The sequence below is a fragment of the Neopelma chrysocephalum genome, unplaced genomic scaffold, assembly GCF_003984885.1.
Source record: "Neopelma chrysocephalum unplaced genomic scaffold, ASM398488v2 Primary Assembly neopelma1_26, whole genome shotgun sequence".
Taxonomy (NCBI): Eukaryota; Metazoa; Chordata; class Aves; order Passeriformes; family Pipridae; genus Neopelma; species Neopelma chrysocephalum.
Genome location: NW_020897695.1, coordinates 23,486,009 through 23,513,200, shown reverse-complemented (window position 1 = coordinate 23,513,200; position 27,192 = coordinate 23,486,009). Strand labels below are relative to the sequence as shown.

General features: G+C 41.7%; 2 protein-coding genes across 2 annotated transcripts in view; both read left to right on the top strand.

Annotated features, from left to right (window-relative positions):
• Positions 1-27,192, top strand: part of LOC113964175 (calcium/calmodulin-dependent 3',5'-cyclic nucleotide phosphodiesterase 1C-like) — a 324,563-nt gene that overhangs the window by 148,404 nt on the left and 148,967 nt on the right. The gene's annotated exons all lie outside the window — the stretch shown is intronic.
• Positions 382-26,959, top strand: LOC113964085 (calcium/calmodulin-dependent 3',5'-cyclic nucleotide phosphodiesterase 1C-like). The gene is made up of 3 exons (XM_027675920.1): positions 382-505; positions 26,709-26,735; positions 26,846-26,959. Exons 1-3 carry the CDS (start codon positions 405-407, stop codon positions 26,949-26,951), a joined length of 234 nt encoding a protein of 77 aa, XP_027531721.1. The 5' UTR covers positions 382-404; the 3' UTR covers positions 26,952-26,959.

The window sequence follows — 27,192 nt, the reverse complement described above, 5'->3', positions numbered from 1 at the left end:
GACTCCCCATAGCTGCCCCTACAGACAGCTCACTTGTCAGCAAGGGATTTTCTTCCCCTCCTCCCTTGATACAGATCCCTCAACTGGTATTATGGATTGTATCCTTGGTTTATTGTAATAGAAAAACAAAACAAAAAACAAGGGAGAAAAATCCGTGTGAGTTTGCAATCTGGAGATGAGCCTTTGATTCCCTCGGTCAGCCCGAGGATGGTTGCATATTGGCACAGCTGCCCCCCGCGTACACCTGAGTGCTCGCGGCTTGCCCCCCAGCCCCACTTGCAGGGAGGGGGGGAAAGCGTCTACCAGAAATGTTAGCTGCTCCCGGGCAGTGTTGAAGGTGGAGCCTGTGCATGCGTAGTGGCAGCAGCCGCCCTCAGCTTTAACCAAAGAGGTAACCTGCAGCTATGGAGTCACCGACTAAGGAAATCGAAGAATTTGAGAGCAACTCTCTGAAATATCTACAGCCAGAGCAAATAGAGAAAATCTGGCTTCGTCTCCGAGGCTTGTAAGTAGTACTTTTTTTGTTGTCTCCCAATTTCCTCCAACTGTCAAAATTATTGTAGTATTTTATTTTTTCTTTCTTGCTGGTATGTTCAGAATCTCCCAGGAGTTTCCACACCTGTTCTCCATAAATACAGTGACTTAATCTTAGCAAAATGTCAATTTACTTCCTTAAATTGAACTGCTTCTTAAATTTAACAAACATTTTCAAGTGGGAATGTAGAAATGTCATTAATGAAGCATATTAAGATACAGGCAGTTACTGAGATGCTAGTTACTTTGGGTGTTATACTAGAAAAGTTTTGTTGTAGCCTGAATGGTACTTAGTTGAATTCTGCTTTTGATGCAACATAGAGAAGACTTTTTCCTCACTATAAATGTACACCATTTCTGACACTGACATGATTAATAAGAACAAAATAGGCAGAGAAGGCACAATTGGAATACATTTCTAATAGCATTTGTAATGGCAGGAAATTCATCTTCCACTGATTGGATTGTACATTTAGCCTGACTTGCCATGAAATGACTGGACATTGCCTCCTGAGTAAAAAAAAAGTACCTGTGCTTAAAGAACTTGGCACTGCAGAGCAGAAAAAGCTGTAGAGTCTGCTAGCTTATTTAGAAGCAATATCTGGTGTCTTTTTCAGATTCTTGGTATGTAAAATACTATCTACCAGCAATAAGATCCTTTACTGGCAGCAAACCATTTATTTGTCCATCAGTTTTCAGCCAAGGAAAAGAGGAGCATTACTGTGTTAAGCTACATACCTTTCTAAGTTCAGAACTGTTTGTGTTTGTTTACTTTTTTCAGCCTTACATGCTTGAATTATTAAAATTTTAGCCCTCAAGGGAAAGGCTGGGGAGAAGGAAACAAGGAGGCTTGGAAACAGCAGAAGCAACAAAATGAAGGAAGAGTAGGCTAATAACTGAAAACAAATAGGTCCAAGTTAAACCTGAGTTGCTCTTTGAGTGCTGTTTTGTGTGAGAAATGGTGGAATATATTGCAAAGCATATCCAAAACTTGTGAGGGATTCCAAGCAATCTATGACATATGCATGAATATGTATTTCTTTCAAGGCATCACTCCAGGAAGCCTATTGTGTGAAGGAACTTAATCAAAGCAGATAACAGCTGTTTTGTAAGCCTTCCAAATAGAAGAGCCACACAAAACAAGCCTTCTAATTTTTAAATCTGTGCCATGCTGTAGTATTAGGATTTCTTGAATTTCTGTCTAATATGGAGTTAAGGAGCATGCTGATTTGGATTCCACCTGGAGTTCATAGGTAATTGTTCAGTAGCGTTGTTGTTTGGGATCTCTCTTGCTGTTAGTACAAGCTCTGATCTCTTCTACCTTTTGAAAAGTTAGAAAAACTTGAAGACTTATTTTAGATGCGTAATGGCTAAATCTCAGGCTGTTTTTCAGTATAGCCCTCTTTGTCAGCAGTGGGCATGAGTGTAACGTCTCTTCTCCTGAGTGTTAAGATTTCTTTGCCTAAAGAGGAGAGAGATTTTTTCTGTAGAATTCTTGATCACAAGATGGAAACTGAAATGTGTTCTGTAGAAGATTTTGCATTCCCAGTTATTTTATGGAGGCTTTTAGTTCATTTTTAGTTCATGTATACACACACACAACTGTTTGCAAACTGAGGTTTGGCATCATGTTTTGCGTTTTTTTCTTGTCTGTTTTTATGCATGCTTATATGTGTAAGAGGAACGATCACATGTGCACAACCCTCTTAATTGAATCTTAAATAAGATGCTTCAGCCTGGAGAGGTCAAATACTGCTTGAGAAGACACCTTTCTCCTCTGCCACTAGTACACCGACAGCCATATCACACAGGAATTAGTTACAAGGCACAGCAGTGCTACCAGAAGAGTCTTACAGAGGTAGTGAGAGAGGGCACGATGCTGGCTGAAGACGCCTGAGGAGTTGTAGTCTGCAGCATACAGATATCCAGATACCCAGTAATTTGATCGTGATACCTCTCCTTAAATGGGAAGGGTTGTGATGATTTAAATAGTCTGAGGTGCTAGGCATGGTGTTGGACACCTTCTTGGTAGGACTTCATCTGTGACAACTCTGGTATCTTCTCACCCCCTGTGCCCCAGCTGGTGTGTTACTCACAATGACTTTGTGGACAAAACAATATCCATCACCTCTTGCAATATTTGGCTTTTCTAGAGGGCAGGGAATGGGGCTCTTTTAATTTTCACTCAATCTCGGCCTGCTTGGTTTGAAGGGACTGGAAACCCAAAGGCTGCTGCAAAGGGGTGGTTAAGTTGAGGCTCTTTTCAGATGCCCCTAATGTAGTGTATTTTCTGTTTAAGCAAGTCTAGTGAGGGCTTTTTTTGCCACGAGCCTGGTACTGTTCTGTCACGGAATCACAGAATATGCTGAGTTTGGATGGCACCCACAAGGATCACTGAGTCCAACTCAGCCCCTGCACAGGACCATCCCTAAGAGTCACACCATGTACCTGAGAGTACGTTCCTCTTGAACTCTGTTAGGTTTGGTGCTGTGACCGCCTACCTGGGGAGCCTGTTCTGTCCTGCAGGATGGCTGGCCTCTGGAGGTTTGGGCATGGAATGTATACTTTCAAGGTATAGAGAGGTCTTCTGGACAGCAGGGAAGGAAAGATTTTTTGTGAGGCTGAAGCGAGGTGTCTGTTGCAACATGAATCATATGTTGCTCTGAAAACCAGACAAGATACTTAATTTGTCTCTGGAGTGGAGGGGAATGGTTTGCTTCTCCTTTTCTCTTTGTATCTCTCCAAGATGTGGTTTCTTAGTCAGGACAGCCTGGTTGATTTGTAAGCATAGCAGTGTGAGGCAGTGGTTGTTAGGCCATATACAAGTTCCTTTTGCTTTAACTGTTTAAGAATGAGCTAAAATACTAATGCAATAACTGTACTGAAATGTTTTTACTTGACGTATACGTATTAATGGTGTAATGATTCTGTGCAGTAATTTATATGAGAAACAGGTCGGTGGACCTATAGTGTTTTCTCAGGTTTAAGGGACTGTGGTAAGTTGTCTCATTGGGCAGTAAGTCATCTGTGGCAAAATCTTTGGGTGTCTCTAACCAGAGATTTATGAAAAAAATGTTGCCTTTTGCACATGACCTATTAGATATCAATTTAGGTTTAGTCACAGCTTACAAAAAGAATCTTCTAGTGATTTATTATTAGTAAGCTTTGAGGAAAGCTTTCTGAATAAGCTGTTGTTGGGCAAAGGTACCACTAGAGGATTTCCTTGCAGAAGAGGCCTCCCAGGAACAAACCTGCTTCAGAGTTTTAACAACATAATAAATAAATCAAACTTGAACAGCTTCAGTCTCTTTAAGGATATCTAATAGGGCTTTTGCTTTTGGCTGCTAGAGAGCTTCCTGTCTCCCAGGAGTGCCGCTGGATGCAAGTGGTGCTCCCCCACCACCTTGTGCCTCCCTGTCCCCACAAGCACAGAGGAGCTCTCACTCCCTGGCTGCTGATAGGTTGCCAGCTGCCTCTGCACACCGCTGGTGTATACATGCACTCCTGCTGGGTGTATGTTTAATTTAGGAGCAGACCTCCTTGGCTGCTGCTGGGCTGCTGCTGGATGGGGATGTCTGTTTCATCACGTGAGGCCTGCCTTTGGTCACTTTTCCCTTTTTCCTAAGCAGTGCTCAGCCTGCAAGAAGCTGTTTCTTAGGAATGTGTTGATTGTTTGCATAATGCTCTTAATGGGTGCTGCTGCCAGAAAAAGGATCTTGAATCTCTTGCTCCATGGATCCTGTCCAGAAGACAGTCTTTTATTCAGACTTGGCTTATTCAGCTTTAGGCTTGGACAGTGTATATAGGAGTTACATGAGTCCACCTTCCAGTCTCCAGTGATTGCTAATAATTTTGCTAAAATCGAGATCTTCTGCTCTGCAAAACTTATCAGTTAAGATTAGGTGAGAGCCATTACAGTTCACTGTTGGCAGCAGAGCTTGGAGACATTATTTCAAAACACATGGTTTCAAGATTGCTTGGTTGCTTTTCAAGCTGACGGTTTCTCTAGGGAGGTAAGAGCAGTGGTGGTTATGTTGCAGTGTTCTTCTTTTAGCACTTGGAGCCCTAGCTGTGGAACTTGAACTCCCATCTGCTAGCTACAACTCTTAAAACTTCATGAAGTGGCTTCAATTGCTTCCTGATTTCTCAAGAACAGAGAAAGCACTGAAGCCCTCTTCAACGCTAGGATTAGATGTTGTGTCTGAGGACATTGAAGAATGCAGAGATATATATCCAAAGAACTTTGTGAGTTTCAGTAGGGATGTGCTAGTTTACAGCAGCTTGGAGATATTTTTTGTTTTGATTTTGGTTCCTTTTATGCAGAAAAATAAAACCTTTGTTTCTAGCTATTACAGTAGTACTGGCATCACTGGCATCTGCTGGTACCTCTGCAGTGCTTTAAGCATTGCACAGGGAGAGGAGGGAAAATGGACTTTAACCTTCTTCCCAGTAGCTGGGCTTATAATGTTGAATTGCTAAATACATAATAAATCCCTTCATTCTCAGTGTAGTCGTTCCTCATGCTACTCTCATAGGATCACGAAGGTTGGAAGAGACCTTTAATATCATGCAGTCCAACTGTCAACCCAGCACTACTACTGTAACCCCTAAATCACTAAACCATATCACCCAGTGGCAGCTCCAAACACCTTTTGAACACCTTCAGGGATGATAATTCCACCACGTCCCTGGGCACCCTATTCCAATGCCTGACCACCCTAACTGTGAAAAAACTTTTTCTAATATCTAATCTGAATTTCCCATCTCAGCTTACGGCCATTTCCTCTAGTCCTCTCATTGCAGGTGTGGTAGAAGAGACTAGTTCCCACCTCACTACCACCTGTTTTCAGGTAGTTGGAGAGAGCGGTGAGGTCCCCCTGAGCCTCTTCTTCTAAAGACTAAATAAACCCAGCTCCTTCAGCTGTTCCTCATAAGGCATGTTTTCTAGACCCTTCATGAGCCTTGTTGCCCTTCGCTGGACATGCTCCATCACTTCAATGTCCTTTTTAAAGTGAGAAGCCAAGAACTGAATGTAGAATCACAGAATATGCTGAGTTGGAAGGGACCCACAAAGATCATCGAGCCCAACCCTTAGCCTTGCAAAGAACCATCCCCAAGAATGACACCATGTGCCTTAGAGTGTCATCCAAATGCTTCTTGAAGTCTGTCGGGCTTGGTGCTGTGACCACTTCCCTGGGGAGCTTGTTCCAGTGCCCAGCCACCCTCTGGGTGAAGAACCTTTTTCTAATATCCAACCTAAACCTCCCCTGATACAACTTCAGGTCCCTGGTCCTGTCACTGGTCACCAGAGAGAAGAAATCAGTGTTTGCCCCTCCTCTTCCCCTCACAAGGAAGTTGCAGACTGCAATGAGGTCTTCCCTCAGTCTCCTCCAGGCTGAACAGACCAAGTGACTTCAGGTGCAGCCTCACCAGTGCTAAGTACAGGGGGATGATTACTTCCCTAGTCCTAGTGGTTACACTATTCTTGATACAGGCCAGGATGCCATTGACCTTCTTGGCCACCTGGGCATACTGCTGGCTCATATTGAGTCGGGTGTCAACCAGCACACCCAGGTCCCTTTCTGCTGAACAGCTCTTGTGCCACTCCACCCCCCGCCTGTAGCACTGCATGGCGTTGCTACAACCCAAGTGCAGGACCCGAGACTTTGCCTTGTTGAACCTCACACAGTTGTCCTTAGCCCACTGATTGAGTCTGTCCAGGTCTCTCTGTAGAACCTTCCTACAGATCAGCACTCCCACCCCATTTAGTGTCATCTGCAAATTTCCTGAGGGTACACTCAATCCTCATGTCCAGATCATCAACAAAGATGTTAAACAGGATGTGCTTCAGTACTGAGTCCTGGGGGACACCACTGGTGACCAGCCACCACAACTGTCTGGGCCCAGCCTTCTAGCCAGTTTTTCACTCATGAAAGAATCCACCTATCCAAGCCACAACAAGCCAGTTTTCCCAGGAAGATGCTGTGGGATTCAGTTCAAATGCTTTACTGAAGTCTAGATAGACTACATCCACAGCCTTTCCTTCCTCTACTAAGCAGGTCACTTTGTTGTAGAAGGAGATCAGGTTGGTCAAGCGGGGCCTGCCTTTCATAAATCCGTGTTGGCTGGGCTTGATCCCCTGATTGTCCCGCATTTACCATGTAATGGTGTTAACATCCCAGTCCCAAAGCCTAAAGCTTAACTGGGAGTATTACTTTTATATTCAAGACTCTAAGAGTTCCCACAAAACTCTTGAAGTCTCTTTGGTTCTTTAACACCTTGAGATCGCATAAAGAGAAAAAACTACACACTTTTTCTGAAGAGATTTCTTTTAATGTAGTGAGAAAATATGCATTTTGGCAAAAGTTTGACAGGAGTAACGTACAACCAAGGTAGAAGCATTTCACTAAAGCACCCAGTACACCACAACCCTCACAAAACTTAGTAAAATGAAACTCATCAGTTTTCAGTTAGCCAAAAGAAATTAAGAAAGAAAGGAGAGATTAAAAGAAGAAACAGGAGTAAAGAGAGAGAGAAGGCATAAAGAGATTAGAATAAAAGAAGAATAGTTACTGCCAAGAATCCTTCACATGGTGACAGCTGGAGAAGAGAAAGAGAAGGCCCTGTTCCCCTCTATTTATGTGGTCTGGCCCTCCAGGCAGGACGTCCAGTTCACTGACCACTCAGTGCCTTCCAGGCCAGATTGAGGGGTGGTGTAGCCAATCAGAGGCTCCAGGGGGTGTGATGTGGGTGGGCCATGAGGCAGGACTGTTTGGTTGACAGCTCTGCCGCGTGGCTTCAGTGAGGCTGCAGGCCTGACCGTGAGGATTCTGACTTGGCCCCTCCCCCAACACAGGTTGGTTGATTTGACCCATAATCTAGTGAGATTTGGTGTCTCACAAGTAGCGCTCAGGACGAGCTCTTCCATAATCTTGCCCAGAACTGAGGTTAAGCTGACAGGCCTATAGTTCCCCATATCACCCTTCCAACCCTTCTTGTAGGTAGATGTTACATTTACTAATTTCCAGTCAGCTGGAACTTAAGAGTAAAACCAGGTGTCTTGGTTTAACCACAGCGAGCAATCAAGCACCACGTAGTGGGGTCAGGGAGAAAATTGGAAGGGTAAAAGCTAGAAAACTTGCCCACTGACATAAAGACGGTTTAACAGGGAAAGCAAAAGCCACACACAGAATCAAAGCAAAACAAGGAATTAATTCACTTCTTCCCATGGGCAGGCAGGTGTTCAACCATCTCCAGGAGATTAGGGCCCCATCATGTAATGTTTAATTGGGAAGACAAATGCCATCACTCCAAACATCCCCCTTCTTCTTCCCCTCACTTTATATACTGAGCATGATGTCATATGGTACCCCAAAATATCCCTTTGGTTATTTTGGGTCACCTGTCCCTGCTACGCTCCCTCCCAGTTTCCTTTGCGTACCTCCTCACTGGCAGAGCGTGAGACAAGCAAAAAAAAAATAGTCTTTGACTTAAGATAAACACCTTAGCAAAACACCAAAAACCATAAGTGTGTTATCAACACCATTCTCATTCGGAATTCAAAACAGAGCACTGTAACAGGTACTGAGAAGAAATTAACTCTATCCTGTCTGAATCCAGGACACCAGGACTGCTGGTAGATGACTGAAAGTGGTTTGGCAAGTTCTTTCGCCAGTGCCCTCATTACTCTAGGGTGGATCCCATCAGGGCCAATAGACTTATGAGTGTCTAATTGGCAGGACAGGTCACTGACAATCTCCTTTTGTCTCCTTTTGTCTTCCAGCTCAGGGAGCTGGGTATTCTGAGGACAACTGGTCTTGATAAGACTGAGGAAAAGAAGGCATTAAGTACCTTTGCCTTTCCCCTGTCACTATTCTAGCCTCTGCATTCAACAAATGATTAACTCTCCTTTTGCTTCCAGTGTATTTATAGAAACTTTTTTTGTTCTCTTTAACTGTAGCAGCCAAATCAAGTTCTAATTGGGCTTTGACCCTTCTAATCTTCCTACATGACCTCACAACATTGTTATAGTCCCTTCTTCCAGAGGTGGTAGATTCTCTTGTTTTTTCCCCAAGTTCCAGCCTAAGTTCTGTGTTTAACCAGGCTGGTCTTTTTCCTTGACAACTTGTCTTTCTACACATGGGAACAGCCTGAATATTTAACAATTCCTTTTTAAAGCACATCCAGCTTTCCTGGACTCCTTTACCCTTCAGGGCTGACTCCCAAAGGACTCTATCAATCAATGTCCTAAACAGGAGAGCCCATTGTGAGACCCCACCTGAAATACTATGTCCGGCTCTAGGTCCCCCAATATTAGATGGATGTAGACTTGCTGGAGCACCAGAAGGGGCCATGAAGATGATCAGAGGGATGGAACACATCTCTTATGAAGACAGGCTGAGAGAGTTGGGGTTGTTCAGCCTGGAGAAGAGAAGGGTCCAGGGAGACATTATAGCCCCCTTCCAGTATCTGAGAGGAGTCTATAGGAAAGCTGGCACATGTAATGATGGGACAAGTGATAATGTCTTTAAACTGAAAGAGAGAAGGTTTAGATTAAGTACAAGGAACAAATTCTTCACTATAAGGGTTGTAAAACAGTGGAACAAGTTGCCTAGAGAAGCTGTGGATACGCTGTCCCTGGAAGTGGTCAAGGCAGAGCTGAACAGGGCTTTGAGTAACCTGGCCCATGGCAGGGAAATTGGACTAGGTGATCTCTAAGGTTCCTTTCAATACAAACCATTCTGTGATTACAAACAGCAGCAATCTCTGAACTGTGACATAAATGTGATACTTGACATTGAATTCCATAAGAAATTTGATTGGCAGAGACAAACACATTTAAAGCAATGTCTTAGAAAACTTCATGGTTTTGCTGAAGATCTGGAACAATATTTCAGCATTTAGGGCATATATTCCACTTCCTCTGCAAATCACCACAATGATGGATCTTATGTAAGATTTTTTTCTTATGTAAGGTCTATTCTTGAAGTAAATGATGAAGCAGCAATTGATTTCAGTGGGAAAACATGGAGCTTTAGTGACTGAAGATGACCTGGCAAGTGTCAGAGTGCTACTGCTCAGTTACCTGTTTCCCTGCCTTATGTGCTTTACAATATTTTTAGGATTCTTTAGTTAAAAAATGTCACATAGGGAACAGCTGGTTCTGCCAGTGACAGTATTCTGATCTGCTTAATTTTTATTTATGTGGCCATCATAAACAGGAAAACAGAACTCTCTTCAATTCCAGAAGCACAGTCTATGGGCTTTGTCCCCTAATATTTTAGCTAGCACCAGATAGTAGAGATTAAAAAAGCCCATCAGAAAGCACTACTTTGTTAGGAAAAGTGTAAATTAGTCTGTTTTCAAGTGGAAAATATGAATATGCTAATTTGTTTCCAGAGGCGAGAGATGCACTCAGGCTGTCTTTGTTCTTGGTTTCAGTCCTCCTGAAGCTTCTGAGTGTCTGAGTTTAAACCGAAGCCCTGTTTGCCCTGAGAACAGAACTAAGCTACCTTCAACCATATTTAAATGCAGCTGCTGCCACCCTTTTTCTCATTTGGCTTTCCTAATGGGCATATACAGGGATTATATGCCAAAGAACCGTGTCAGGAAATCTCTCTGTAGGCATCTTAGGTCCAAATTTCACTTTTTCTGTGGTTGTCACAGTTCCTAGAAGGATTAAGAAGGTCTCATTAGTCACCAAGTGGGGACTGGGGATGTGCTAGAGGTGGCAGTGTGACCTAGAGGTTCCTAATTTGGGTGAGCTGTGGATATGAATGTCTCGATTAGTTTTAAGGTTTGTCAGGAAGTGGTTGATCCACAATATTGTTCTTTGTGTAGTGTGAAGAAGGGCTCAATTTTACCAGTAGGCTAAGTTGTAAGAGCTTGTTTTATACTGCAGTATAGTCTTTGAAGGAGCAATGGGAACAGAAGTGTTGCCAGCTGCTAATCTCATGCCTGACAAAAGGACAGAAGAGAGAATATATTCAAATAATATCAGAACAGCACCTTCAGAATGCGTTAATAAAAAATATGGTGTTTGGAATTGTAATACTTTAGTAAACTGCATTTTGCCACAGTCCTTCTGTTACTTTGTTCCCCAGAGTGACTTTCATTTGAATGTTAAATCAATAGATGGGTACTGTAGGTAAGAAAAGAGAGAAGACTTCATGTTTAATAGTAAAATGTTGACTAAGAAGTAATATAAACTGTTTTTTTTTTCCATAATCATAAAAAAGCTTTTATTCTTCTGCCTTATTTATTTTTTTGTACGAATAAAATGCCTGCAGCCCAAAAAGCTTATTTCAGCAGTCATAAAAAGACCACCACAACGTGTCATTGTAATATTAAATTCAGTGCTTTTCAAATATCACTGCTATAAAGCTTACAATCCTGCAAGATATGAAAAAAGTTATTTTAGGGAAGATGAATTTATTAAATCTCAAGTGAAATTAAGAGCCTCTTTCTGGAATTCTTTTTTAAAACTGTCTCAGTGGGATAGGAGTCTATACAGAAAGAAATAAAACCCAGTGGAAGACATCACTGAAAAATCCTCTGCATGAGTGTTTTAAAGGCTGTGGGGAGAGCTCATCTCCTAATCTGCCAGCTTTTGGTGGATTCAAATACTAAATTAAATCCAACTCAGCCCTTGAAAGGATTTTTATTTAGTGTGTTTCTTTTTCTTCATGCAATTCATATGAAATTTCCAGTTCCAGTCTTGTCTTACTCCATCAAAAAATCACTTCAGCCCCTTCAAAATACTAGAAAAAGTCTGACTCTGTTCCTGATTGGTAGGTGAGGGAAGTGTGCAGTTCAAGTATTAGGGTTGACACATTAAAACAGTGTAGCAACTGTGAAGCATACCTCTATAGGTGCAACTTGCTCTCAAAACACATGGGATTTGGATAAAGCGGAGGTTTTCTAGAAGGGCTTGTTTGGATTCATAAGGCTGTTTTTGATCTTCTGAACTGTGCTATACTGGAAAGAATGATATTGATACCAGTGCATTTGCAGGGGTAAAATTCAAATGCAGTTCCTGGCCTTCGGAGCATCTTTTTTTTTGCTTGTGTGGGGTTTTTGTTTGTTTGTTTCTTCGTTTTGTTGGTTTTGGTGGTTTTCTTTGGTTTTTGTTTGTTTCTTTGTTTTTTTGTTTTCTAGGTTTTCTAAGTTATTGATGGCTTGAGAAAGATTTAGTCCCATGATGGTGCAAAAATTTTCTCCAACAGTCAGGAGCCCAATGTTGTACTTAAATTTGAATTGTAGCTAAGCAATAGTTCTTTCTCCAGCAGACCCAGGCCTCTGCCAAAATTTTTCAGGAACTATCTTGGATATTTGAAAAGCAGAATAATTTTGAAGTTGATTATAAATATAAAGAAACCACAACTAAAATTTTGCAATAGATCAAGAGTGCAGCTCAAACTCTTTGTAATAAACTCAGCTGGTTGATTTCAGTGAAATCAGATTCCTCTAAACAATTGGTAAGGTCCATATCGGGGACTTTTGAATTTTGCTGGCCAAGAAGGTCCTTGCAGAGTTCTTGAAGATCTGTATGGCTATTAATGAGAGGTTTGAAAGGCCGTGTCTCTGCCAAGGATTCCAAATCATGTCACAGCAGCCTGACTTGCCTTCTTTGAGAGAACTTCCATGCCTATCTCTTGGTGATGTGTGAATGGAGAAGTTCATGTGAGCATAGGCATGCAGCGGGAGAAGGTTGTCATGATCTTTCTTGTCAAGAGAGATGTAGGAGGCAGTTTAGTTATTAAGATGCATATAGACATGTACCATAAGTTCTATGCTTTGTTTCCATATCTGTCAAGCTGCGGAGTTATTTTGTTATTAATGTGACACTCTGAATGGCTATTACTAAGTCCGTGTTGTCACTTTAGGAGTGAAATCTTACACTAATAGAGAGAGACAGAAAGTTGCACAGCATCCATCTGCAGCATGAATCTTGGCTTGATGCAAATCTTATTTCAACACCAAGATTAGCACAACATAAGATCTGTGCAATTTTAACAGCTAAGACTATACAGTGCCCTTGAGCTACAGCTATAGCAGGCAGGGCCAAGGAGCAGAAGTAGAGCATTAACCTCCTTGCAAGGCTGAGCAGTTCAGATGGTTGATGTAAATGATGCTCAGATCACGCTTCCTCCCTTGCCTCCTGGTGGAACAGCTGATTTTCTGGAATTCGCTAGCAGTAAAGCAGTTACTGGTGTCTGCTAAGCAAAGAGTCTGAATACACAATTTAGATATGCTCCTATATACCTATTGATGCAGCAGGGACTGCTACAGCCAGATGGAAGAACTCTCTTTTTTCAGACTTGCTTGAAAGTGAAAGTAAGGAAGCTGTGGGGGTTGAAACTGGGAAGGGAGAATTGGGAGATCATCTACAGGAGAGCATACTGACTCATAAAAGGTATGGAGAGGACAACCGGAGAGCATTTTAAAAATAAGTAAATAAATGAAAAAGGAAAAAAAAAAAAGAGAAAAGTGGTGGTGGGGAAAGAGATAGTCCTGTGAATTCTTCGGATCCCTACACATAAACATTTGTTAGATTTATTTATTTCCAGATTAAAATAGTTCATAACACAACATATGCGAGTCATTTAGGAGTTTGAGTTCTGCTGAAAATCACAGCGACAAGGCCTTTAAAGGCACTTGAAAATGCTGCCCCTCTGTAGCACAGTATTTTTTGCCTCACTCAAATTCTAGTGAAGACCTTGAAGGAGAGCCTGGATGCTGTAAGGAACACCTCTGGTGGTAACTGCTGCACAAACCCCTGCTTCTGTGTCACCTTCCAAGCATGTCTTCATTGAGACAAGTAAGGGTCTCTTCTTCAGGAGGCCATTGCTTTGTTCTTTTAGAGTATGGGGGAACTTCCTTTGATATCTTGGCCACATTTTTGTCATACCACCAGTCAAAATTCTTCTTTCCACTGTTTCCATTAAAGCTGTCTGGGGGGTTCTGTTTCCTTTCTCTCATTGCGCTAGTGTTACATGTGCAAAGAGACTACAGATTTGGATGCAATTTGACTGGATGTGTAGATGAGGTAATTCATGTCATACAGAGAGTGTCTTTAAAGTGCTTTTCAAAGAAAGGCTTTTGTATAAATGCTCAGTGATCTCTAGAAGATTTCTAATTAGCTCCACTACAATGAAAATATCTTCTTGCAAATAGAGAAGAATGAAATTCCTGCGTTATGCAAATTTGCTGAATAACTTGGAGTAAATTATCATAATGGTCCCACTAGCATCACAATCTATGAAATATCAAATTTCAGTTTGAATTACCTATTAACTGTATGGAGGCAGATCTGCTCTTTTTCTGAGCCAGAGGCAGAGAACTTAACTCCTCCCTTACTGCAGCCAAAGCATAAAGAGCTTGATTCACTGTCTCAGCCATGGCACCTGGTACGTGGAAAGCACAGGATATACTTATCTAAATACATTTTTATACCTGAGGCTTCTGAAGACATGTTCCACCCCTCCCCCTCATGGCTGCTGTGCCATCTAGATACTTGAGAGACAGGTGGAGCAGGGCCTTAGGGAATAGAAATCTTGCACAGCTTCCTCTGTTTCTGTGTGTATGCTCAACACCTGTTCCCATCCTCCCCCCCCCCCCTCCCCGTTCTCTCTCCCAGAGTTTCCTCCTATGTGGCGAGAAATTCCCATGCTGAGACCACAGGGCAGAGTTTCCAAGCTTGCAGGTGGCAACATTTCCACCTCTCTCTCTCTCTCCTTCTTCCTCACTTCTTCCCTCTGCCCTCATGCCCAGTGGAGCCAGCTGTGTGCCATCACGCCTGTGTCATTCATGCCTAGGGAGTGGAGGAAGGAAAGATGGGCAACCTTTTTTACTGTCTACAGAAAACAGTGTAGTAATACAGAATTGGTGTGGACAGAGCAGCAGGCAGCCTGCCGATGATGATGAATTCTGTTGCAACCAGTAATTTTGAGGATAGGATCCTCTGTGAAACCACTTCTCTGCAAACATGCCTTCACTGGCTCCCCAGAAGCCTGTTATTGCTCATATTACTCTCCTCTGTAATGTCCCTGCTCCTGGAGAAACAGAGAGTTCTAAGCAGTCTAGAAAAAAAACACTGGCTTCTTCATGAGAAATTTAAATGTCACTTTTTCCTAAGAGTGATATTTAATAACTGGTCTGCTTATGAGAAGGCACTATCAGGGCAATAGCAATCCTAAGTCACTACACACAGTAGTGTTGCTAAAAGGCTTGAATAATTCTCAAAACCTACCGGCATGCTGAAGGAGGGAGAGATTTGGAGGTGGGGATTAGGAAGTGAACCTTCTTTTGAAAAGGAAACACTACATCTCTGTGTAATTTTTTTTTCTCCCAGTGTTTAGGCTTGTTCAACAGTAATCCAAGTGTTTCAGTTTGTAACCCAGAGCCAGTAAAGGGGCCTGGCACAAAACCACGAGATTTAAAATTCTGCGTCACACCAGCTGTCTGCTAGCAGACAGAAGGGATAGGTTGTGCTCGGGGGAGGGGGGAATAACAAGCAAGTGGGGGAAACAATAACAAGCAACATTTAGATTTACAAATAGCAACAAATGGATTTACTAGAGCTTAGGGCAAGTTGCAGATTTCTTTGGTGACTTCATGCACACAGCTCATCTCGCCTGATGTAATTCCAGTCCATGTTTCCTGTCTTGGTATTTTATCCAGGGTATGAAGAATGATTCCCCCCTCCCCATTGTCATGCATGCTGTAACTCATCACAGAGCCACCCTTCATGAAACAAGCTGGACAGGTGTCTGTTTGGCTCCTGCGGGATCTGAATATGTTAGTTTTACACAGTAGCAGTGATTAAAGTAAGTTGTGAATCTGTACATCCTTTTTTCTTTTAGAGTCTAACAGCTTTTTGCCACTGGGGGGAATGGAATTCCTGCCAAACAGTATTACGTCCATCCAATATACAGGATACATCAGTATTGCCCTTATAAGTGCTTTGCAAAATTCTGCTTTGTCTTGTTCCCAGATGAACTCTTCCCCTGTACACTCCTTGTTAACTCATTTTCTCAGCTTTTTTCTTAGGGAAACAAGCAGGATATAGCTAAAGAACTGACAGGAAAGATTGTGTATCTCCTTTATTTGAGACATTGTATTAGCAAGGAAGTGACATCCCACTTGTTGAGGTCAGTGTTGCCGTGTAAACACAAGGTGAAGCTCAGAACGGTGGGGGATAGAGATTCTTCTCCCTCTTGGCCCCTCCAATACCACTGTGCACTGAATGCCACAGTGTCTTCCAGTGGGAGAGGCTACAGAATAGGCATGTGGAAGTACCACCCATCCTGTTCTTTGCAGGTCATCACCTCTACTTATTTCAAAGCCAAATGTTCCATAAGTCATCTGTAGTGGCTGGCTGGAAAGTAAAACTCAGGCTAATTATATGCCTATTTTTCAAATAGTAAATATGTGAAGGTTGTACACTATGGTGATCTGACTTCTTTTTTTAAGCATGAATACTAAGAACTGCTCTATATTCTTTTCAGACCCTAGGACTATATTTTCCTGAAACATACTTTCCTGTAACTGGATTTTTATGAGCCCACACTTCTCTTGAGAATGTGATGTTTATGAAGCACAAGAGAATTTGCTTGTTGTGTACTGTGAAAAAGCAGAATGAGCAGTAGATCATATTCTTTCAAAAGGTTAGATTTTCCAAAGCAGACTCATTTTCCTTTTTACTTCATATTTTTCTTCAGTTGAATCAACACCAAGTGCAATAACAGGTTTGGGGTTTTTTTGTTGTTGTTTTTGTTTGTTTATGGTTTTGGTTGTTTTGTTTGGTCTTTTACATGAGGAGTTATGGAAAACTGAGTAAATATAGAGAAAGAACCTCAAGAGTTCAGTAATTGGCTCTATACAAAATCTACATGAATGAAATAATATTTTTAGAAGTTTTTAGAACAACATTTGCTGACTCCTTTTGTAGTTAAGAAGCCAATACATTAAAAGCCCAGTCAAGTCTATTGTCCAATACAGAGCCATTTCAGTAGTGAATTTGAATTTGCCCTTCTGATTTAGCGTTACTGAAAACTTTGTTTGGATATAAGGCTGGAGCACTTTTTTGTCCGTGCAGTGTTTCCTCTGCCCCTTGCAGATCCTTGTACCTCAGACTGTCTTGCTCAAAACCATCCTATGTGTACAGTATTCAATGCAGATCAATTAAGTAAACTTTTCCTGTGTTGCTTTTTCTTCTCATTTGGTATATATACTGTGCAATGGAAAGATACACTGAAATTGCTTTGCCTCTTCTGATAGCCAGGGGTGTTTATCAAAGTTTGATCAAGCCATAATTGCCCTTGTTGAAATGAAGCTAAACAAAACCATGCCAATTGATCATAGATAATTTTTATGTTAGTGACAAATAAAATACCTTAAACCAATACACCTCTCACACTACTGCTTGAATAAAAGTATTATAATTGTATATAGTTCTGCCCAAGGTCAGTAGGTGGCTGCTTTTACACTAGCCTTGGGAGATAAGATCAAGCCATGGGTAGAGTTTGTACTGCCACACAGGTCAAGTCAGTTGTATCCTTATCTGCGGGAGCAAATCTCAAGAGTAACTCCCTTCTTACCAGCCCCCTTTCCCCCTTCTTCCTTCCCCCTCCTTATTCTTGAATCCCTACTTTGCTAGGGAATTGGTGCCCAGCACTCTGTGTGAACAACAAAGGAATTTGGACTTTCGTGCAATTTAAGGTCATCAGCTCTCATGAGAGCTTATAGTATAATAGCGTTCTTAACATCAGTCCACTCAGATCATATCCGTAACACCCATTTGTAATACCTCTAGGCTCTGTCCACTCTTCACTATGTATGTAGAGAAGGGATTTCAGCTATTTTGAACTTGTGCTGCAGAAGAAACTCCTCACTGACTGTGCTGTCACGGAGACTTTCTGTAAGAAGATTTTAAACACATTGCCTCTCCAGTGATGCTTCATGTGTGTACTTAGTATACATGTTAGAAACAAAATGACCAAGTAGGAAACAGGTGTTAAGCTATAGGTAAGAGCCCTATCATGGCAAAAGGTCACGGCAAAGCAGAGGCAGCACAAGAGATGTCTGTTGATTGTTCATATGTCCTAATGATTGCAATCATTTTTGGAGATGAAGCTGTTTCTTTTTTGTCGTTCTTTAGAAAACTCAGTAGTTAGACAGGTGAAATCCAATAGTCAGCCAGACAAACTAAAGTTTATTAAAATAGTATTGACCTTGGCCAAAATCAGAGGATCTTTTCTGACCTTGAATTATTTACATACGTTATTTACTAATTGTGACCTGTTGTGTTTCTCAGCTTTCTTGTCTCCATTTCTTCTGAAATCATTGTGCCTCTTTCAAGTTGTGAACTTTTTTTGTCTCTGTATGCCTACACCATGCATACTGATACTTCAGAGAACACAGACTTTTCTAATCTACTTAAAATGAGAAAAGTGACTGTCTCATCCTTGCATTATTTCAGGATGTCTATGTAGTTCAGGGCCCAGTTTAAAATTATTTCCCTTGTATTTTAAAAATTCCACATAAACTTTACATGGAATTTCAAGTATCTGCTGAAATCTTACCTTCTTTCCTCACCCACTTCTTACCATTTCTTCTCCTCTGCTGTTAATAGTCTCTGATATTGCATTGTTTTTAGCTTAGCACAGTATTCTGGCAAACAACCCAAGTGGAAGAAAAAAAATTATTTTATGATTGTTATTATTGACTGGAGAATAGCAAAGCAAGAAAGGTGGTCATTCTGTTTCAATTAAAGAATCAAAAGCCTATGAGGAGCTGATGGCATTATGCCCTTTGAAGTGTGGTCATCTCAATATAATTCTGAGTTATGGAATTATGGTCAGGGCTCCCATGGGATCCTGTACTTTGGCAGATGCTCTAGTCTGTGCTGTGAGATTGGGTTTTTGTGAAATGATTTATACTTGGTTATTAATATAGACTTTGATAACATAACGTAAATGCATCTCTAATCCCGTGCTGATGATTATTTGGTAATGCATGATTCAGAATATTGAGCTGCTAGGAGAGAAGATTTTCAATTTATTTAAGTGATTCTGTCAGTCAGCTTGATCTAAGCCTCCACCTGCCTCTCCCTTGGAATGATACACAGAGGGACGATGCTTACCCCCAGTACAAACTGCTATGCCACTGCGATACACCCAGAGAGGGTACCTGAGCCTGGGAGGTGGGAAATGCTCTTAGTCCTCCTGTCAATCAAGGAAAAATCTTGGAAATTCTGGACTCATGACTTGGAAGGATTTGGAGTCAAAAGCAATAAATATGAACTGTGGTCGGCTCTTACAGAAGAAGGAAGGGGAGGGATATAATTCAGAACCAGATTCACCAAAGGGTAACAAAAGAGAAGAAAGAATCTTCCAGATTTGACCTGTAGACAGACTTTTTTCCTCTTTTGCCAAATTTCATTGCTAATCTCACTGTTGGTTAGCTAAAGTACAAAATAGGCTTTTAATAGTGTTGTCTTAACACCAATTTTAATGTGAGAAGCTCAACTCTGGAAGAAAGGGGAAGGGGAAATGGAAGGGAAAGGGACCTGACAGAATGTGCACGTTAAGGAGATGGATGTTTTACTGCCATAAGGTGACTTTTTCTCTCTGTGGTTCCAAATGAGTTGGTGATGGGAGCCCTGCAGGGAACCAGAGATGAATCGCCCTAGTTACATGGATGCAGTGGGACTCCAGTACTTCAGGACAGACATTGTTGTATGCTTTTGTTAACAGATAATTAAGCTTCCCCTCACATCTTAAATATGCTAATTATAAAACTTTCTAAATATAGAAGAGGAAAAGTCCCTCTTTTACCTCGAGCCTATGAATAACTATTTTTAAATATTAGCTTCTGGCAACTGTTTTCTTTAACAACTATGGTTCCTCTGAAGAAGTAGCTTTTGTAAAATGTTCCTCTTAAGGCAGAAGGAATGTTCTCTTTTCTATGATCGTGCTTACCAGTGTCAGTGACAAAGTAAGGGTGTGGCAGGCAAGCTCGGATGAGGAGTTCATGTCCTGGTAGTTTTTTTTGCTCCACCACAGAGCGGGCAGTAGGGAGTGTGCTGTGGTTGCGGCAGTACAAAACGTGGCATCTTTGCTTAAAGCCACCACTGTTGGCAGTTTGAGCCAAAAGGTTAAACTTTGCATTGAAGCAGCTGATGCCCAGGTGCAGACCTGTGGCAGGGCGCTGCACACAAGGCAGCTGGTGACAACATCTTTTTAAACCACTGCAGCAGATTCACAAGTCTCTTGGTGCCCTAAAAAGTTTTGCCCTCTTTTTCACTAAGAAGCACAAATCCAGCTGAAAATACATGCCCTCCTAGATCCAGGCTTGTGTCTTGCCAGCTGGTGGTACAAAGGGGAGAGCACAGACCCCTGAGTTTTGGGGACTTCAAAAGATCTGTCTGACTTGTTAAACTGTTCTGGCTATGAGAAATAAATAATCTGGTTCTATTATAAGCAAAATGAATTTAGTGGAAAACAGAGGGTGGTGGAATTTTCTTTTTTTTTTTCATTTAATTCCAAGGTTTTTTTAGGTGCCTCGTGGAGACTGTAAGGTGAAAGGCCCATCTGGGCCTCATGCCAGGGAAATGTTGTTGTGGTCGGGATAGGGAAAATATACCCCGGCCACATGGCCGGCCTTTGTGTGCAGAGAGACCCCCCCTGTACATGTACAGAGGGGTATGTCATCAATCAATCAGGAGGGAGGGTAACACCCCCTCCTGAGTTCGAAAATTACCTTTTAAGGTAAAATAGCTGTCACCTGTTGAATATTTAACAGCTTATGTAACCAAAAGGGTACAAAAAGAGCGCATTTTTCAAACAGGGTGTGCTTTTCCATGCAATGTGACTTGGGATTGCACCCAGCACTGCAATAAAGAACTTCTTGCTGCAATTTTCCTTGTCCTGCAGGTATTTTTTGCCATTTCATAAATTGAAAGCAAGGATTTTTCCTACATGACCAACTACATGTGCCCTCTGACCCCATTGCAGTGCCCAAGCAAAAAAACTTTACATTAGATGAAGCCATTGTGAATGCTGATTCTGGGCTTCAGCCTTAAAATTGAGTCATTTCACCATCTCAGCAGGCTAGGTCATTCTTGTGGCACTTGCCATTCCTGAGTTGGGAAGCATCAACTCATTGAAAAGTGTAATCTGCATTCACAGATACCTCAGGTCATCAACTGGGCATCCACCAGCTGATGGCCCAAGTGATCACTGCACTGCAGGTAGGAGCCTGCAGAGACCTTAGTAAGGGCAGATATAACCCTTAATCTCTTGTAGTAGTGTGTGAGCAGAGCATGAGATGCTTATCAACTTTCAGATTTTAGCATAAATTTCCAGAGATGAAGCTAGGCAAAGATCCTCCTATTACTCCTGCAGCACCTGCAGTTTTATTCCATATTCTAAAAAGATGCCATTAATACCAAACCCTGTGGAAGGAATGTGGGATACCACCATGTTAACCAAGCCACTATTATGAGTTAAAAAATTTAAGTGGTTTAGGTAATTTTTCAGAGGCTGTGTAGGAGTGAAATAGCAATTAATCTAGTTAGTTGATATTCTGAGTTGTATGCTTATGGGGCAAAAACAGGGCAGCTGACTGAGTTACTTAATTACCCCAACCTCTCTGCCCTCATTGCTGTCTGTACCTACTCAGTCAAATTAACTCATTCAACTTTCTCAGAAGAACAAGGTCTGAGAACATCACTACCAAAGAGAGGCACAGATTTTGTGTTTCTGTTATATTCTCTTCATCTCTGTGTTTCTGGATGCAAAGGAAGGGTGGAGCTTTTTTGCAAGAGCTCAAAAGTAGGATTATTTGGGCTCTGATTATGCCCCACTGTCATGAATTGATGTGCAAAACCCTATATAGTTAAAGCTACAACCTTGAAGAGCTAACAAACTTGAAAAGGGTCTTAAGGAGAAATATAGGGAAAAGCAATTTGGCTGAGGGTGCTCTGGAATTAAACGGCAGAAGTAGAAACATAACCCTGAGAACAGATACGTACCCTTGGAGAAGTTGATGAGCATCAAAGCACAGAGAGAAATTTGCATGTCTGTTTATTTCAATAGGAGTTGAGTGCCCATGCAGCTGTAGCTAGCTACATCTTATTGTTGCTAAATACCTTTAAAAATCTATCCTAATTTTATTTTGGGCCAGTATACTGTGTCATTTGTCTGGCCACAAGAAGGATTCATTCATCCCCAGAAGAGCAGATACTGAAATAGCAGGCTCAACTGTCTCATTAATTTCATCTTATTTGAGTAAAATATTTCATCCTTCCCACAATTTTGCTTACAAAGTATCTATTTTTAAATGTCTTACAGGGTTTATTTTCATTAGGCTCTAGCACCCTTCTTGTACTAGGACTCACTCACTTCATACTATACTCCTACAGGTGTAACTGCATTAAGTTCTGTGAAGTTATTTTTAGTTTACACTGATTATATAGGGCCTACCTAGTGTGAGTCACCTGCTAATTCTCTTCAGCATGAAAAAAAATAGATCTACTTGGTTCCAAATAATTGTTTTTAATGTAAGCTAAATTTAGACCTATGAATAATACATTCCACAGCAGGTAACAGGAATTAAAGGGATGTGGCAGTTCGAGCATGACATGTGTCAAGTCAGAAAAGAAACTGAACATACACAGATTTGGTAATATCAACAAGCCTCTTTCAGGCATGAGCACATGACAGCCCACGGGTGTAGGAAGCTGTAACATCACCTCCTTAAATCTCTCTCATTTTTCCTCTCCTAGGAAAGAGGTATAGCTTGGGTTTGTTCAGAAAATCTGAAGTCCCTTGAGCTTGACTGAAAGATGTGTCTATTTCCAGGTTTATCCCAAAGCATCTGCTAAAAGCGATTTTGTAGCTAGTTGCTCACTTCATAGACTCTTCCTGGGGACATAAATCAGGATAGCTTGTCCCAGTTATTTTTTTTTTAAATAAACAACTGAACAAAAACCTGCACAAAAAAAAATCCCCAAAACAAAAAAACCCCACCCAACCAGATCCAAATGCCCACCCTCTAGTTTCCTCTTTTTAATTTACACATGGATGCTGATTGAAGGCAGTTTCTGATGATGGCTGTGGTATTAAAGAGGTACCTTCTAATTTCCTTGTTTCCAATGGTCTCCTTTAATGGAAGGCAGGTGTAAGTGGTGGTTTGTAACCATAAAGCAGGTAGATGTTGACACTGTGTTTGCAATGTTATCCTCACAAATCTATGGGACCAGATGGGATCCACCCAAAGGTGATGAGGGAGCTGGCAGAAGAGCTCATCAAGCCGCTCTCCATCATTTACCAACAGTCCTGGCTCACTGGGGAGATCCCAGATGATTGGAAATTGGTGAATGTCACGCCCATCCACAAAAAGGGCTGCAAGGAGGACCCGGGAAACTCCAGGCCCCTCAGCCTGACCTCAGTGCCTGGCAAGGTTACGGAGCAGATCATCCTAAGTGCAATCACTCAGCACTTACAGGATGGACAAGGGATCAGTCCCAGCCAATACGGGTTTAGGAAGGGCAGGTCCTGTCTGACCAACCTGATCTCCTTTTATGATCAGGTGACCCACCTGGCAGATGAGGGGAAGGCTGTGGATGTAGTTTACCTGGACTTCAGCAAAGCCTTTGACACCGTCTCCCGTAGCATTCTCCTGAAAAAGCTGGCAGCCCAAGGCTTGGACTCTCTGCTGGGTTAAAAACTGGCTGGAGGGCCAGGCCCAGACAGTGGTGGTGAATGGTGCTGCATCCAGTTGGCGACCGGTCACTAGTGGTGTCCCCCAGGAAACAGTGTTGGGCCCAGTTCTGTTTAATATCTTTATTGATGATTTAGATGAGGGGATTGAGTCCACCATCAGCAAATTTGCAGATGACACCAGGCTGGGGGGGAGTGTGGATCAGCTGGAAGGCAGGAGAGCTCTTCAGGGGGATCTGGACAGACTGGAGAGTTGGGCTGATTCCAACGGGATGAGGTTCAACAAGGCCAAGTGCCGCGTCCTGCACTTGGGTCACAACAACCCCCTTCAGTGCTACAGGCTGGGCACAGAGTGGCTGGAGAGTAGCCAGGCAGAAAAGGACCTGGGAATTTGGATTGACAGGAAGCTGAACATGAGCCAGCAGTGTGCACAGGTGGCCAAGAAGGCCAATGGCATCCTGGCCTGTATCAGGAACAGTGTGGCCAACAAGTCCAGGGAAGTGATTCTTCCTCTGTACTCAGTGCTGGTGAGGCCACACCTGGAGTACTGTGTCCAGTTCTGGGCCCCTCAGTTCAGGAAGGATATTGAGGTGCTGGAGCAGGTCCAGAGAAGAGCAACAAGGCTGGTGAAGGGACTCGAGCACAAGTCCTATGAGGAGAGGCTGAGGGAGCTGAGGTTGTTTAGCCTGGAGAAGAGGAGGCTCATGGGAGATGTCATCACTCTCTACAACTACCTGAAAGGAGATTGTAGCCAGGTGAGGGTTGGTTTCTTTTCCCAGGCAACCAGCAGTAGGACAAGAGGGCATGATCTTAAGCTGTGCTAGGGGAGGTTTAGGTTGGATATTAGGAATAAATTCTTTACAGAGAGGGTAATCAGGCATTGGAATGGGCTGCCCAGGGAAGTGGTGGATTCACTGTCCCTGGAGGTTTCTAAGATGAGACTGGATGTGGCACTTAGTGCCATGGTCTAGTAACTGCGGTGGTAGTGGATCAAGGGTTGGACTTGATGATCTCAGAGGTCCTTTCCAACCTGGCTGATTCTATGATTCTATGAAAAGGAAACTGAAGACTATATTTCTGAACAGCTTTATGTTATCAACACCATATTTTTATGATGTTGGTGAGTAGCTTTGTTGGACCTTGTTTTTGAAAAGCATACAGCATTTTTTTCCTAGATATCAGGATTTGCTAATGGTTTTCCTTTTAAAATGTGTGCATGTAGTCATGATACTGAATCTATAAAAAAGGGTTCCTCTAGTTATATTCTCTTCAATTGTGACATGCAAATTCAATACTTTCAAATTCAGTTGCTAACTTGGTGCATGTAAACCTTAACTGTGATTGGATCGCAGGTGTGGAAACAATAAACAAACCCAATAAAAATGTAGATATATTTTTTAAATTTCTGTGACAGACAAATTGTTTTTTCCTAGTGCTGTCATCAGTGACAGTACAGCTTTCAAATGCATTAAAAATGTTTTTGAGTGAAAAGAATAAAGGTGTAACTGATCAGAAAAGTGGTGTTATTACTCAAACACAAAGAGCACCCTAAGGCTGGGTCAACTGTTAAAAATATAGAGGGAAATTTTAGCTAATCAAGATTTAATAAATGTTTTCTTTGCTAAAATGTGAAGCTTGGCTGAAAGAGAAATACTTTATAAAATGATATCAAAGTCACTAACCAAGGAAGGGAAAAATAGTTCTGGCAGTGTTGGAATGAACCATAAGAGGATTTCAGGGGAAAGAATTAACTTGTAAATAACTTCATTTGAAAACTTAAACAAATTTCGATTTCTTGGGAATAAGATCTTTTAATCAGTGTGGATTGGAATGGCCAACTAGGTGGGGTATTTTTCAGCAGGTTTTTTATCAGAATACAGAATACTTCTGAATGCACAGTCTTCAAAATAAAATTTCTACGTTTAATCCTTCTGAAATGAAAATGAAAATTTCTCATAGAATCAGCCTAAGTGGGCTTCTGCTTGTATGTGTCAACATCTTGAATGTCAGTAAGCTATAAACTTTATACTGCTATGAATGTTTGCTCTTTTACTCCTTTGCATCTATTCAAGTTAAAATAAGTAATTCTTCACAGAGTAAATTGTAAACGAAATATCTTTTAAAGTAGATATTTGGGACTTTTATGATTCTAACGTGGTCAGAATACAGAAGTGGGTACAACCAGGAGTACAATTTGTAAAGGTATTTGTTGGATGAAACATTTGATGACAAGGAGACATTATTTATGGCCCTTGTTAAATAGAAAATAGCACTACATTACTTTATTCCATGTTTCTTCTTATTTTTAAGGCTTTAGCCACAATTTCCCATGTGCAGTAGTATCAGAGATGAAAAAGTGAACTTGATGCTTATAGCCGTACACCTATTTTAACAATCTTACCTACACATAGGAAATGTTGGGAATATTTGTCAATGTATGGCTAAATAACAGGGCACTTCTCATCAAAGTCCACTTCGAAACTTGTTTCAGTCATTATCTGTGAAGTTTAAAGATCATTAGTTTTACTTTAAAACATAAAAGCAGAGCTGAGCTCAAGTAAACCAATGCCCTGTTTTACCAGCCACTGTGCAAAGCCTTTGGTAAAGGCTACATAATCAATAGCTCACAGACAACATACAGTGCTGATACATCTCTGCAGTTAACTGTATAGCCACACAGATAACCATGCAGAAAGGCATGGTTATTGCCTTACTCTGTGCATTAGCAGCTTGTGTCATTGCCTGGAAGACAAAATCCGCAATGCTAAGGGGAGTAAGAGGTTTACAATCTTTGCCATATTTGATGTGGTGTGAATGTTGGGGAGGAGAAGAGGTCCTGTCGGTATGCTTATCTGCTCTTGTCATTCCTAGTCCTGGGCTAAGGTCAGTTAGGTCCCAGGATATGTTCAACAAAGGGAAGCTCTGCGGTGTGGTATCTGGGATTTGGTGGAAAAGAGAACTTGGTAAGATCTAGACTTTCTTTTTGGAGCAAGACTGCTGTAAAACCACTGGGGTTTTCCACAGAGTGACCACAGACAATATGGTTGGATGCATTGTATCACTCCATCTTAATGAGATCTTTACAGATAAAACCATACTTACCTGTTGGATGGAGACATAAAAACTACTACTAATAAGTACAAGTAAGTTTCTGACACTTGGACTTCCTGCTAGGTCATTTAGAGTAGTAAATTGTTCTTTCTTAGCTGCAGCAATCCTGTCTCACAAGAAAGGACAGTATGTGCATTCAGGAAAACACACAAGTTTTTCTCCTGAATTTAGAGGCAGCCATCACTGAGGTTAGCAGAAGGGAATGGCTGCATCAGGTTTGGGGCAATTTTATGGCAGAAGTGACTTCACTGAATTGCTCCTGATTTCTGACCCTACCCTTTTCTCCTCACCTGTGGAGCCTTCCTATCTCAGTTCTATTTTGTTCTTTTCCTGCAGGAGAAAATACAAGAAAACGTCACAGAGGTAAGAGTAAATCACAGAGGACTGGAAGGTATTTGTGAGTTATCTGTCTCTTTTTGTTAGGAAGTTTGAAAGAGGATTTTCCCATTACCAGGTTGGTGGTTTTTTTTCAGGGAAATGCCATTCTACTGGTTGTTTTCTCCTTTGAAGGTCCATCTTGTGCTGCTGCTGCTGCTGCTCCACAGCTCCTCTGCTTCTAGTGGTAGTCCTCCCCTCTGATATTAGAGGTAGTTCTCTCTGAGAAAGAATGGAAATATTTGTCATTGAAGGTCAAATCCTAATAAACATAACACTGCTTCTTCTGCAAAATTTGCTGGTTCACTTTTATTGCTTGGTCATGCTGCAATAACAAAATGAATGGCAGGCTTGTAGTGTTACTAATGATCCGTACCTTTGCAGTAGACTGAAGAAAAATAGGAATCCTGTTGATTAACAGTCCATATTACAGCCTCCAGATCTA

Coding starts and splice junctions, on each gene's coding strand:
- LOC113964085 (XM_027675920.1), top strand. CDS start 405: ATGGAGTCACCGACTAAGGAAATCGAAGAATTTGAGAGCAACTCTCTG. Junction 506..26,708: donor TGGCTTCGTCTCCGAGGCTT/GTAAGTAGTACT, acceptor CTTTTCCTGCAG/GAGAAAATACAAGAAAACGT. Junction 26,736..26,845: donor TACAAGAAAACGTCACAGAG/GTAAGAGTAAAT, acceptor GTTTTTTTTCAG/GGAAATGCCATTCTACTGGT.